The 14,420-nt window shown below is 45.4% G+C and overlaps 1 protein-coding gene across 1 annotated transcript in view; it reads right to left on the bottom strand.

Annotated features, from left to right (window-relative positions):
* The window catches only part of XYLT1 (xylosyltransferase 1), a 371,046-nt gene that overhangs the window by 21,370 nt on the left and 335,256 nt on the right, over window positions 1-14,420 (bottom strand). The window contains exons 9-10 of the mRNA XM_064295636.1: window positions 13,960-14,222; window positions 2,493-2,688 (exon numbers count right to left, since the gene is read on the bottom strand). Of these exons, the coding sequence (XP_064151706.1) occupies window positions 2,493-2,688; window positions 13,960-14,222 (459 nt within the window). The remainder of the gene's footprint in view (window positions 1-2,492; window positions 2,689-13,959; window positions 14,223-14,420) is intronic.

Here is a 14,420-nt window from a genome sequence, read left to right as displayed (position 1 = left end):
CTATTACCCGGAAATAATCTTTAAACCCTAAACCTCAAATCAAAAACATCTCCTGAAGTCTTCTTAAAACCAAACAACCGTTTAGCCTATCTAGTAAAGAATGTCTGCCTTGAGCCTTGTGCTCTATCAGATTGACTATCTATATGGATCAAATCGACAACAGTAACTAGAAAGATCAGATATGAAACTTATCTGAGTTTCCTGGTTGTGAAAAGGGAAATGAGTTTATGTTAATGGCGGAGGAACAATTCGGAAAAGGAGGGTGAGAATGGTTGTACAACTTGAAGAATGTAATCAATGTCACTAAACTGCAGAGGCAGAAATGTTGAATTTGTGTGTATGTTCTGCTGTGTATATTCTCAACAACTACAAAAATAAAATAAATTATTTAAAAAAAGTCCCCAACATCCCACGCCCCCCGGTCCCCAGCAATCAAATGACCGGGTTTTATTTTCTTTACAATACTTGTCATTTTCGTGCATTTATTTACTTTGTTCATTGTCTGGGCTGTCCCCTAAAAGGCAAAAACCCATTGCTGTCGAGTTAATTCTGACTTATAGCAACACTATAGGACAGAGTAGAACTGTTCCATAGGGCTTCCAAAGGTTGTAATCTTTATGGAAGCAGACTGCCACATCTTTCTCCTGCTGAGCAGCTGGTGGGTTCAAACTGCCAAACTTTTGGTTAGCAGCAAAGAGTTTAACCACTGCACCACTAGGGCTCCTTCTGGCTGCTCCCACTAGACTGCAATTCCATGACAACAAGGACCTGGTTTGCCTGGTTCACCACTGCACCTTCTGAACCGAGCATATCGTAGGCACTTGGTGACTGACTGCTGAAGGAATGAGCATCTTTTCTCCAGCCTACCGCTGGGACTCCCACAGGAGGGAGAAATCTATCTGAGCTGTTCAACAAAACTGGCCATCAACCATGATCCAGACACTATGCAAGACCGCGGGGCTGGTGCTAGCACAAAGGTGATTCTCAACAGCCCATGAAGTGGCCCCACAATTTCCCCCTTCCTTCTTGTTTAATTTTACACCCTTTGCCATTAAAAATAATCAAGACTCTAGAAAAAAATTCAAAACACAAGACCCAGGGCTCTTGGCCATCACTCAGCCAGTGGCGTTGGTTCTGACACCAAGAGTACCAGTTCTATGGTAGGAACCATCGCAAATCATGAGCCATGGTATGGGCACCATATTTGTCACTGTCAGGGGCACCTTGTCACCCTACAGCAGGCATAAACAGGGACAGCCCAGTCACCAGGCATCCATCTCTTTAATGGGACATTAATGTCTTCGATTGGCCGCCTGGACCCCTAACACAGAATTCAGCTGGGGCAGTGTCTAATAGTCCCCTGATGCCAGTAATTTATGGAGTGACTTCTCGTGGTGGCTCACATCCAGCTAACCTATTTGGAGCCTTAATTGAACATGGTGAATTAACAAGAAAATTCCCACCCAGGCCCTGTTGGACACGGAAACCCATTCAGTGGGAGCATAGGCCAGCCAGGCAAGGCCACAGGGGCACCATTCAGTTCTTCTGGTCTCATGGCAGAGAAGGCAGTTTTTCATGGAAGCATGAAGTTCAAGGATTGGCAAGGAAAATATAAGCAGGTGGGACTCTGCACTGCCAACCCCTCAAGATTCTCCGTCTTCTACAATCATACTCTTCCTTTCTAAGCCAGCAGCCCAGCTTTTTGGGAATGTTTAGCTCCAGGAATGAATCAGCTCCTTAGCTGTGTGCTGACGAGACAAAGGCAGACATCAGGTGCTGGAGGTCTGTGTGAGCACCCCCACCAAGCTTGATCATGTCACCCTTCTTTCTAGCATCACTACCCAAGTGATTTCATTCATTCGTTCAAAAACATGACTCAGCAATTCCAGAGAAGAATCCTGATCCAAAGGGGGTTAAACGCAGAATAGAATTTCAAATTCTCATGGACTCCAGACTTTCTGGAGCCATGGAGGCTGGATGAACCCTTAAACTATTGCCCTGAGATCATCTTGAAAACTTAAACCAAAAATATCCTCAGAAGTCTTCTTAAAACCAAACAATAGTTTAGCTTAGCTAAGAAAAAATGTCAGCCTTGAGCATTATGTTCTTTTAAGAGCTATCTATATGGGATCAAAGTGATAACAGCAACTGGAAAGATCATATAGGTACCCTTAGGGTGCAGTGATTTTATGTTGATGGGGGAGGAACAACTCAGAAAAGGAAGGGGAGAATGGCTGCACAACTTGAAAAATGTAATCAACGTCCCTGAATTGTATACGTAGAAATGGATGAATTGGTGTACGTTTTTGGTCCCAGTGGTCAGGGCTGGAGAACCTTCTCTAGGCATGGGGTGGGCACAACTTTGAGATCTGTCTCCGGGGTTCTCTGAATCCCCTTCTCCTCCACCTCCACTACAAGTGTCAGATTGTGGAGCAGGACCCAGCAGGGGGACTTCAAAGGAAGTGGGCATGTGACTGCGCCTGGCCTCTTACCTCGGAAAACTGGAGCCTCCCGAAGTCACTGGGTGGGCTGGCGATCTTGAAGACTTTCTTGGGCATCACCCATGTCTCCAGGGTCTCGAGTTTGCTCACGGCCAGATTGGTGGCATGATGCTTGATGACAAAGCCCTGGAAGCGGTCAGCAAGGAAGTAGAGGTGGACAGATACTGGGTGGCCCATTGGATAATACCTAAAAAAAGAGGCACAGTCTTACACCTGCTCAGGGGTTAGGGCCTGAACATGGGTGGGATCACAGTGGGGCTCCCCACTTGCCTTGCCAGTCCTGTTCCTGAAATTGGTCCCATCGTAACTCTTCCTTTTCTGCAATGCTGATGCATTCCTTTGCATCAGTCTGAAAACTGCTCCTTACGAATCTATAATCTTAACAACTGTTTTTTTTAAATACTTGATGACAAATGTCACTTTCTTTTTTTATATATAATTTATTTTATTTTTTGTTGTTGAGAATATACACAGCAGATCATACACCAACAATTTCTACAAGTACAATTCAGTGACAGCGATTCCATTCTTCAAGTAGTGCAACCATCCTCACCCTCCTTTTCCAAATTGTTCCTCTACCATTAACATAGCTCGCTGACTCCTAAGTTTCTTATCTGATCTTTCAAGCTGCAGTTGTCAATTTGATCCACACAATGCTCAAGGCAGACATTCTTCACTAGCTAAGCTAAACAACTGTTTGGTTTTAAGAATGCTTCAGGGGGTATTTTTGATTTAAGGTTTCCAATTTAAAGATATCTCAGGGCAATAAATAGTTTCAGGAGTTCATCCAGTCTCCATGGCTCCAGAAAGTCTGGAGTCCACAAGAATTTGAAATTCTGTTCTGCATTTTCTCCCTTTCGATCAGGATTCTTCTATGGAACCTTTGATCAAAATGTTTAATAATGGTAGCAGCTGCAGCTGGGCACCATCCCATTCTTCTGGTCTCATGGCGGAGAAGGCAGTTGTTCATGGAGGCAATCAGCCACACAACCATTTCTTCCTCCTATTTCTGATTCTCCTTCTTCCCTCTCTTGCTCAAGTAATGTTAATAACTATTAATAATTATTTTATTGATTATAAATGTAAAACATGCTGAGTGTAGGAAGAAAGAGTAAAGAACATAAAAATTACTTTTGACCCCTCTTCCCTTAGAAAACATCAGTGGATGATTTATTAAGTCCCACTGGTGGTAAGTACTGGGGAGTGACAGTGGCAAGCAAACTCTGTCAGAGTGCCATATTTCCTTCTAGCCCTTTCTTCTACACACATGTACGCATAAATATTACACCCCCATGCCATCAATTTGATTCTGACTCATACTGACCCTACAGGACAGAGTAGAATTGCTGCATAGGGTTTCCAAGGAGTGGCTGGTGAATTTGAACTGCTGACCTTTTGATTGGCAGCCGAGCTCTTAGGCCACTGTGCCACCAGAGTTCCATACATATAGGAACTTGGTAGCGCAGTGGTTAAGAGTTTGGCTGCTAACCAAGAGGTTGGCAGTTTGAATCTACCAGGTGCTCCTTGGAAACCCTATGGGGCAGTTCTACTCCGTCCTATAGGGTTGCTATGAGTCAATACAAAAAGGTTTGATTTAAATATATATAAGTATATACATACACTAGCTTATATGCTGCTCTTGCTTAATAGCCTTTCCTGAGCTTTATCACGTCTTTGAAAAGTCTCTGAAAATGATTTTTTTTTTTTTTTTGGAAAGTGTGAACACACAGTACACCACTGTGTGAATACCATCATTTATTGGTTTCTCATTTTTGGCCATTATAAACAATGCTGCATTAGCCATCCCTGAGCAAAAATGTTTTTGGGGGGCCTATCTCTTTTTTTTTTAGTCTCTGAGGGGCTCTTCATGCCTGTGGCCCGACTTTATTAGAAAGGTTGTACTGTTTTATTCTCTCACTGCCCTTCTCAAAGTCAACACCGAGTACTCTTTCAAAGCGACTGCCCATCTGACCGGCAAAAAATAAATAAGTAAATAAAAAGGAAGCTCACCATTTTATTTATTTTTCCTTTTTTTTAAATTGTGCTTTAGGTGAAAATTTACAGCTCAAGTTAATTTCTCATACAAAAACTTATACACATATTGGTATGTGACCCTAGTTGCCACCCTTATAATGTGACAGCACACTCCCCCTTTCCACCCCGGGCTTCCCCGGTCCTTCCAACCAGCTCCTGTCCCTCCCTGTCTTTTCATCCCACCTCTGGACACAAGCTCCCCATTTAGTCTCGTGTATCTTCTACTTGAACTAAGAAGTACACTCTTCACGAGTATTATTTTATGTTTTATAGTCCAGTCTAATCTTTGAAGAGTTGGGGAAGCTCGCTGTTTTAAAACACACGTCTTTGATCCGCCAAGGCTTGCTGGCAGGAAAGGGGCAAGACACTAAGCAGAGAAGCCCAGAGGAGAGGAGGGGGCAGAGAGCGGAGGAGAGGGGGCCACGGGGAAGCCCCGCTCCATGTCCTTTCCAGATGTAAAAATAAAAGGCTGCCACCTCGGCAACGTGTAAATTGTACAGCACTTAGAGGGTGCTTATAGTTCCTTAATAACAGCATTCCACAAATCACTGTCCTGGCTCCGCTAAACGCAGCCTTCCCTCTGGTCCCTATCCGGTGTCTAAGTCTTTATGTCCAATTATAATGGTTAGGAAAACCTCCTTCCTGTGCTTACACATCCCCTGAAATCACTGCCTTGTTACTGGGAGGTCTCGGGGCCTCTAAGAAAGAAGCCTGCACTGTTTTCAGATTGCTCCCTGGGTATTCACCGCTCCTGCAAACCTGCTTTGGGTCTGCGGTTCTGGAGAGGAAAGCCCTGCCCCTACAACGACGCCTGAGCAGCCAAGTCTAGGCAGCGCTGGGCAACAGAACTTTCTGCAATGGAAAGGTTCTATATCTGCGCTGTCCAGTATGGTAGCCACTGGAACCATGGGGAATCCCTGGGTGGGGAAAACGGTTAATGCCCTTGGCTGCTAACTGAAAGGTTAGAGGCACCTCAAAAGAAAGGTCTGGCGATCTGCTTCTGAAAAATCAGCCCTTGAAAATCCTAAGAAGCACAGTTGTACTCTGACATACATGGAGTCGCCATGAGTTGGAACTGACCACCACAACTGGTGTGGTGGTGGTGGTGGTAGCCACGTGGGGTACTGAGTACAGTATCTGAAATGTGGCCAGTGTGACTGAAGAACTAAAATTTTAATTTCGTTCAATTTGGTTAACTTAAAGAGCCATTTGTGGCTAGTGGCTACTGTATTGGAAGAAACAGGCAGAGACATGGAAGAGTAACTATGGTCACCTGCAATCATGTCCCCACCTCTTCACTCCTCCTGTGTCCATAGTCTTCTCCATGTAGACTCCCCAGTTCCTTGCACCAACGAGGCAGAGTCTACTTCCCCACCTCCGGGCTGGCCTTTCAACTTGCTTCACCCAAGAGAATGTGGAGGAAGGGATGGTGTGCCAGTTCTGAGCCTAGGCCTTAAGATGTCTTGCACATTTCCACTGACCTCTTCTCATGGATTGAACTGTGTCCCCCAAAAATATGTGTATCAATCTGGCTAGGCCATGATTCCCAGTACTGTGTGATTGTCTACCATTTTGTCATCTGATGTGATTTTCCTGTGTTATAAATCCTACCTCTATGACATTAATGAGGCAGGACTCAATTTACAAGATTGTATTCTGTCTTGAGCCAATCTCTTTCTGAGATACAAAATAAAGAATCAAGTAGAGAGTCAGGGAGACCTCATATCACCAAGAAAGCAGTGCCAGGAGCAGAGCACATCCTTTGGGCCTGGGGTCCCTATGTGGAGAAGCTCCTAGACCAAGGGAAGATTGATGACAACGACCCTCTCCCAGAGCTGACAGAGAGAGAAAGCTTTCCCCTGGAGCTGGCACCCTGAATTTGGACTTCCAGCCTACTAGACTGTGAGGGAATAAATTTATGTTTGTTAAAGCCATCCATGTGGTATTTCTGTTATAGCAGCACTAGATAACTAAGACACCTCTCTTGCTCTTTGGTGAGCACCATGAGAACATGCCTGAGCCAGCCTGCTGGAAGAGGAGACACTGGAGCAGAGCAGAGCAGAGCCCTCTTGCTTGTTGTAGCTGAAGCCATTCTAGATCAGCCAACAGCCAGCCAACTCCCAGTCAAAGTCAACAGAGCCACCCTCCTGACCCAGAGCTGACTGCAGATACAGGAGTGAGCAAGAGCCAGGACAACTGCTCAGCTGACCTGAAAGTTGGGCACTAAGTAAATGCTTAGTTTTTCAAAATACAGACTTTGGGGTTGTTACACAGTATTATTAAGGCAGTAAAGTCAAACCCATTGCCGCTGAGTCAGTTCTGACTCTGGTGACCCCATGTGTTACAGAGTGGAACTGCTCCATAGACTTTTCAAGGCTGAGGGAGCCCTGGTGTGCAATGGTTAAGTGCTCAGCTGTTAAGTGGAAGTTTGGGGATTCGAACCTACTCAGCGGCTGTGCAAGAAAAAAGACCTGGCAGTCTACTCCTGTAGCCTAGGAAACCCTATGGGACAGTTCTGCTCTGTCCTATAGGGTCGCTATGAGTGGGAATTGACTGGACGGCACACAACAACAATCCTTAAAGAAGCAGATGGTCAGGCCATTCTCCCGTGGTGCCACTGGATGGGTGTAAGCCATGAACCTTTAGGAGTTGAACACAAAGCATATGTGCCATCCAGGGACCTGATGGTTAAAGCAATCCAGTGAAACCTGTGGAACTGGGACTTGACGGGACTGCCTTGTTTCTCCAGGTCTCGAAAGTTTTCCACCTTTGACAGGGTACAGTCTAACCACTTTTCTGTCACTCTCTATTGTCAGAACCTTGGTGGTGCAGCGGTTAAGGATGCAGCTGCTAACCAGATTTTGGCAGTTCGAATCCACCAGCAGCTCCCTGGCAACCCTAAGGGGCAGTTCCGCTCTGTTCTATAGGCTCGCTCTCTATTAGCGGAAAATATTTGCGTTTTCCTTCTCTGGCAGGTTTCCACCTTACACAGTTTCTGGCTTTCACAGGTTTTATAGTACAAGGTTAATGTTTGTTCTGAAAAGGGGGGAGGGGCAGACAGGGTGGAAGCAAAGCTAGAGAGCTTTTTATCACGGGAATCAAAAGAGAAAAGTGTTTCAAGGAGGGAGCTGAACACTGCCAAAAAAACCAAACTTGTTGCCATCAAGTTGGTTCCAACTCATGGTGAACCTATAGGACAGAGTAGCACTGCCCCATAGAGTCTCCAAGTAGTGCCTGGTAGATCTGAACTGCCGACCTCTTGGTCAGTAGCTGCGGCTTTTAACCACTATGTCGCCGGGGGGGGGGTTCGTTAAATGAGCGATGGTCAAGCACTGCAGAGATCCAGGAGGGAATCTCAGATTGTTTGTTTTCCTTCACCTTCTATCAACAAATTGTGCTGTCTCCACCTTCAATACATACCCTGAATCCGTTCTCTACTGTCCTTATCCGTTGCCAGCGTCCTAGTCCAAGCCACTGTCATTACTTGTCCCTTTCCTACTTTTGCCCCCCACAACCCATTCTCATAGTAGTCAGAATGAGCCTTATGGAAATAAATGTGCTTAAATACCACAAATCGCTTTGCTTAATGCTTGCAGTAAAGTCCAAACTCCCTGCCTAGTTCACAAAGCTCTACCTCCCTCTCTGTCTCCATCCTGCTTCCTCCTGGCCCTGGCCTACTACCTTCCAGCCTTCTTTTGGATTCTTGAACATGCTTAGCTCATTTCTGCCTCAGGACCTTTGCACAGGATACTCTCTCTGCTGGGAGTGTTCCTCTCCCTTGCGATTGCATGCTGGCTCCGTCTTACCATTTTGCTTAAATGCTGTCTGTCAGTGAGTTCTTCCTTGACTGCTGAATCAAAGACCCCATCTAGTCACTATGTCATGACTTTCATTTTCTGCAGAGCATTTATCCCTGTTGATCTATCGTTCCTGTTTGCTTGTGCTCAGGCCCTCTTGGTCTGCATACTAGAAGGCAAGGGCCTCGAGCTCAGGGGCCTTGTCTATCTGGGTCACCAGGGTGACTAGCAGAAAGCTTGACACGAGGTAGAGGCTCAACAAATACTTGCTGAATGAGTGAATGAATGAAAGCCACTCTTTGTAAAGACCCTTCCTAGAAAGACTTGCTCTTGTATCCTGTGCTTCTAAGGCACATCTAGGGTACCTGTAAGCTGGGGTTGAGCACAAAGCTCTCTGGTGCCTCATCTGGAGTGTATTTGGAACTTAAGTAATTAAAACTGTTGCATCTGTAAGAAGAGGGAAAAAAAAATCAAGATGCAAAACAGTACAACCTGCAGGGTGCCCTGATGCATTTGCCTGGCCCAAAGGGTTTCTGTTTTTTTTAATTTAAGTTCGGGATTGAAAAATTAGAAGATGCATATAAAAATCTGAATTTCTAATTTATTCTGAAGACAACTGAGATTTGGCAACTTGGAGTCTGCATTCCCACAGGGCAAGAACGCACTGGAGCCCAGTACTGATGAGCCAATGAATAGGTGCTCAGCTTGGCATGCCCCACCCACCCTGCGAGACCAGCACTGATTGATCAAAGCACCTGCCTGGCCTTGGAGGGCGTTTGTATTTGAAGACCCATAATAAAATACTGACGGGGCAGCTGTGGTTCAGCGGTAGAATTCTAGCCTTCTATGTAAGGGGCCGGGGTTCGATTCCTGCCCAATGTACCTCATGCATAGCCACCACCTGTCTGTCAGTGGAAGCCTGCATGTTGCTATGATGCTGAACACGTTTCAGCAGAGCTTCTGGACGAAGACAGACTAGGAAGAAAGGCCTGGCAATCTGCTTCTGATGGATCACAGCAGTCTGATCTGCAACTGACCATGGGGATGGCACAGGACCGGACAGCATTCCCTTCCATTGTGCATGAGGTTGCCATGTGTTGGGAGCCAATTCCAGGCCAGCTAACAACAACAACAATAGAATACCGACAGTTCTTATCTCTGGTGGGTGGATTAGAAGGGAACTTTGGTTTCTTCTTCTCTCATGTCCCATTTCAAAAATGTCAACAGTAAACATGTGCTACTTCGTAATGAGAAGAAAAACAATAACATTATTTTTTATAAAAGGCTACACCATACACCAGAAGGCATGATTTGTATGAACTGTCTAAATAAAACGAGGCTCTTGAAGTAAAGTTTTCACCCACTGTCTCTGCAGATACGTCGGGGGTAGAAATTCACTATCTTTTGCCTTTTGGACTAAGGGTCTTACTGAGTTGAACAGTGTCCCCCCAAAATTGATGTTCACATGGAACCTCACCATGTGAACTTATTTGGAAATAGGGTCTTTGCAGATGTAATTAGCTGTGCTGAGGCCAGACTGGACTAAAAAATATTAGGGTGGCCCTAATACAATGACTGATGTCCTTATAAGATGTGGGATGTTTGGACATAGACACAGAGAGGAGAAAATCACATGGAGACAGGCACACAGGGAGAATGCCATGAAACGATGGCATCACAGATTGCAGAGATGAGTCTATAAGCCAAGGAATGCTGGCGACCAACAGAAGTTAGGAAGAGGCAAAGAAGGTACCTCCTCAGAGCCTTCAGAGAGCGTGGTTCTGCCGACACCTTGATTTTGGACGCTGGCCTAGAGAATGGTGAGACAATATATCTGTGTTGTGTTAAGCTGCCCACTTTGTGGTAATTTGTTATGACAGCTTTAGGAAATGAATACAAGGCCCTTTGGCCTGATCTATTTGTAAGTTCATATTCCTAAATATATTGGCTTTGCCCAAAGCAGGGCACAACGGTTCCATTACAATAAAAAATGAGGTAGATGTCATCAAAGGACCCCAGGCCTGAGGCAAAGCTGGCTTGCTTGATTCTAGAACAAGCCCCAGGAGGAAATTTCAACAACACTAAATAAATTGGGGGTGTCTTTGGAAACTTCCTATGAGATCAGTTACCTTATAAATTCTATGACGTCTGTGATTAAAACTGTTTTTGAATGACATTTACTTCCCAATGCCTGGTGTTACGGATTGAACTGTGTCCCCCAAAAACATGTGTCAACTTGGCTAGACCATGTTTCTCATACATAAAGGGAAGATCGATGACAAGGACCTTCCCCCAGAGCCGAGAGAGAGAGAGAGGGAGAGAGAGACAGAGAGAGAGAGCTGTCCCCTGGAGCTGGTGCCCTGAATTTGGACTTCTAGCCTCCTCCTAGACTATTAGAGAATAAATTCTGTTTGTTAAAGCCATCCACTTGCGGTATTTTTGTTATAGCAGCACGAGATAACTAAGACACCTGGGGTACGTGCTGTGGTTCTGCAGGTGTGGATACTGCCCCGGGCTAGGAGGGAGAAAAGACATTGCCCATGACCTTGACCCAAGGAACCTTTGCTACATGCAGCTGGGGGGTTGGAGGTCAAGTCCCGGAGTTCCTTTCAGTTTGGGTGAGGGTGGGAGAAAGGCTGTTTAGGAAAAGGTATTAAAAAGCTTCACAGAGGAGGTGGTACTTGAGATGGCCCTGGAAAATTGGGAAAGGGCTGGCAGTGAGGGAAAAGGGAGACAATGAGCAAAGAACAGCACAGCGAGAGAGCAATGAGTAGTTCCTAAAGTCAGCTCAGGGGTGAGTGTCTCACAACAGGTTCACTGCTGACAGCTTCTAGGGGCTTAATAATAATGACAACTAATGTGCCAACCCACTACCTGTTCGGCCAGTTTGTCATACTGTGCTGGTTGCGTGTTGCTATGATGCTGACGGCTACACCACCAGTATTTCAACTACCAGCAGGGTCATCCATGGAGGACAAGTTTCAGTGGAGCTTCCAGACTAAGACAGACTAGGAAGAAAGGCCTGGCAATCTACTTAAAAAAAAATCAGCCAATGAAAACCCTATGGATTGCAACAGAATATTGTTTACTGTAGTGTGGGAAGATGAGCCTTCAGGTTGGAAGGCACTCAAAATCCTTATTGTGGACAAATCATCAGGAAAGATCAATTGCTACAAAAGGCATTGTGTTTGGTAAAGTAGAGGGCCAAAGAACACTAACGAAATCTTCCATGAGATGGAATGACACACATTGGTGTGTTTGAGCCCCCACAACTGGGGGCTCAAACACACCAATGACCCCAAAGATGATGCAAGACGGGGCAACATTTTGTTCTTTTATACGTAAGGTCCCGTGAGTCAAAACACCGTCGGGAACATAACTAACAGCAACAAGGCACCAACACTGCCATGAACATTTATTGAGCACGTAGTATGTAAAACACTGTTAAAACGGGGATAATGATAATACGTAACTGAGAAGGTAGTTTTGGTAGTCTCTCTTTTAAACCTCACCACACCTTATGTGGTATTACTATTCTTTTACAGTTTGTTATTACTCTCATTTTACAGATTTGGAAACTGAGGCTCAGAGGGGTTAAGTGACTTGCCCAAGGTGAGTTCAAACTGCAAGTCCTGGGTTCCTAAGGTTCCTAACCCGCACTAGGCTCCTTTGAAACTAAAGCAGAACCTGTATCGAGAGAGAAGCCTGGGGAAGTGGGGAGACCATGAAAACACACCGTCGTCCCTGCAGGAACCCAGCTGGTTAGTCCCAGGCACCAGACAGAAATCTGCCTGTGTTCTCAGAGTTTTAGGGAACAAAATAATTCCTTCCTTCTCCCCTTCCTGAGAAGAGGGCAGAAGAAGGCAAGGAGGGATACAGAGGCAGTGGAGAGAGGCTGGGCTCAAAAACACAAACCAAACAAACAAACAAAAGGTTTGCTTCGCTGTTAAAAGAGAAGTTGGAGAGGGAAGGGGAGAAGAAGAAAGAGAAGGAGAGTGATTAGAGGCACTTCTGGGAATCTATCCTAAGGAAATAATCAGAAAAGAGATGGGAGGGGGAGAAGGCGTCCTGCAGAAAGATATTCATCAGGACATTATTTAGAAGAGCGCATTACTGACAATAGCCACAGTGAAGGACTGGATTAAGCAAACTCTGGAATTTCTACTCAATGGAATACTAGCGGGCTTTAAAAAGGATCATTACCATTACAGAGACTGCAGAGCAACACGGGGAAAAGGGGCTAATAGTATAATGCCATGAAAAAAACAGGATACCAAGTTCTTGTTGTAATTATGTAAATGTCTGCAACGCACATTGCTAGGAAAGGGAGAAAAGAATAAAAAGGGTTGCTTGGCTGGGAGAAAGGGAGGGGTGAGGGAAGGATTCTGACAAATTATTTCCCTGCCTGCCCCTCTTCTTTCCATATATTCTAGAACGTTCTTTTCCAGTGTCAACTGGTACCCGCTAGTCATAGGTGGGATGATTCTAGGTGGTGGCTGAACATTTTAAGTAATAGTTTCACACTTTAAAGATTTTTTTTTTCTTTTAATTTGTATTTTTAGGTGTGATAACGGTGTTAGGGTTATGCTTTAAAAAGCACTCATTTTTTCAGAGCTACGGATGAAAAAAATATTTACAGTTGAAATGAGACGATGTCTGGGATTTGTTTCAAACTGATCTGGGAGCAGGGGGAATGGGAAAAGCTGAAGATGAAACAAGATTGGACAGGAGTTGGTAAATGCTGGAGCTGGGTGACAGGAACAGGGGGTTATGTTATTCTGTTTTGTATATCTTTAACATTTTACACCAAATTAAAAAAAAATTTCTTTTTTTTTAAATAGTACTGTAGCTTCACGGTGACCTTCCATTTAAGACAGACACTACCATGGACCACAGTGATGCAAGGCTCCCGTCTAAATATATGTACATCTATTTAGCACAAAGAATGAGTCAACTGAAAGAAACATCTAGGTAAATATTAGACCTGGAACTCTGAAAAACGATGGTTTAGACTAGAAAATGATGACTTCTGGGATAAGTACATAGACTTTTTTTAGAAAAAAGAATATGGAGTGAAATTGCTGCCCCTAAAAAGGAGGACCACCACCCATCTGTGGTGGCTTGCATGTAGCTGTGATGCTGGAAGTCAAAAACCAGCAGAGTCACCTATGGTGGCCAGGTTTCCTCAGAGCTTTCAGATTAAGACAAACTAGGAAGAAAGGCCTGGCAATCTGCTTCTGAAAACTGGCCAGTGAAATTCCTATGGATCACAAGAGAACATAGTCTGACTTGCTTGCACTGGACACATCATCAGCAGGATCAATTGCTAGAGGAAGACATCATGTTTGGTGAAGCAGACAGCCAGTGAGGGCAATGGAGACCCTTAGTGAGATGGACTGGCATAATAGCTGCACTGATGGACTCAAACAGGCCAGCAATCGTGAGGATGGTACAGGACCAGGCCACATTTCCTTCTGTTGTATATAAGGTCGTCATGAGTTGGAGTTGACTCAACGGCAGCTAACAACAGCAAAGGAGGAAGGTTCCTTCTTTGCACCTGGAGTCTCCTTCCTAGTCCCTGGGCTCTGGCCCCCTCCCTGTGTCCCACCCAGCTTCCCAGGACTCACCGGCAGCTGTTCTCCCCATCCGTGTGCAGGGACATCTCGGCCCGGCGGAGGCCCAGGCGGGAGAAGGAGTGGTACAGGGTGAGAGCCACGTCGCTCAGGCTGTGGATGCCATCAGGCTCATCATAGACATTCTCCCAGTAGGAGCGGAGGCCCGGGGTGCCCGCAGGGTAGTTCCCATAGAGGTAATAGTCCAGTTGCCCGATGACTTCCTGATTCACCACGGCTTCAAACTTACGGGCAAAGAAGGTGGGCCGGGCTGTCTGCTGTGCTCGTGGGATAGAAAAAGAATAATATTAGCAAGAGGAGGGGTAGCAGCAAGCCTCTGGGGACAGCCTTCTTATTGTTATAGTGCTGTTGAGTTGATTCGACCCCATGTGTGCAGAGTAGAACTGCTCCATAGGGTTTTCAAGGCTGTGACCTTTTGGAAGCAGATCGCCAGGCCTGTCTTCCAAGGTGCCTCT

This window comes from Loxodonta africana, chromosome 12, assembly GCF_030014295.1.
Source record: "Loxodonta africana isolate mLoxAfr1 chromosome 12, mLoxAfr1.hap2, whole genome shotgun sequence".
NCBI lineage: Eukaryota > Metazoa > Chordata > Mammalia > Proboscidea > Elephantidae > Loxodonta > Loxodonta africana.
Note: the sequence above shows the minus strand (reverse complement) of the source record. Positions and strands in the feature narration are given on the sequence as shown.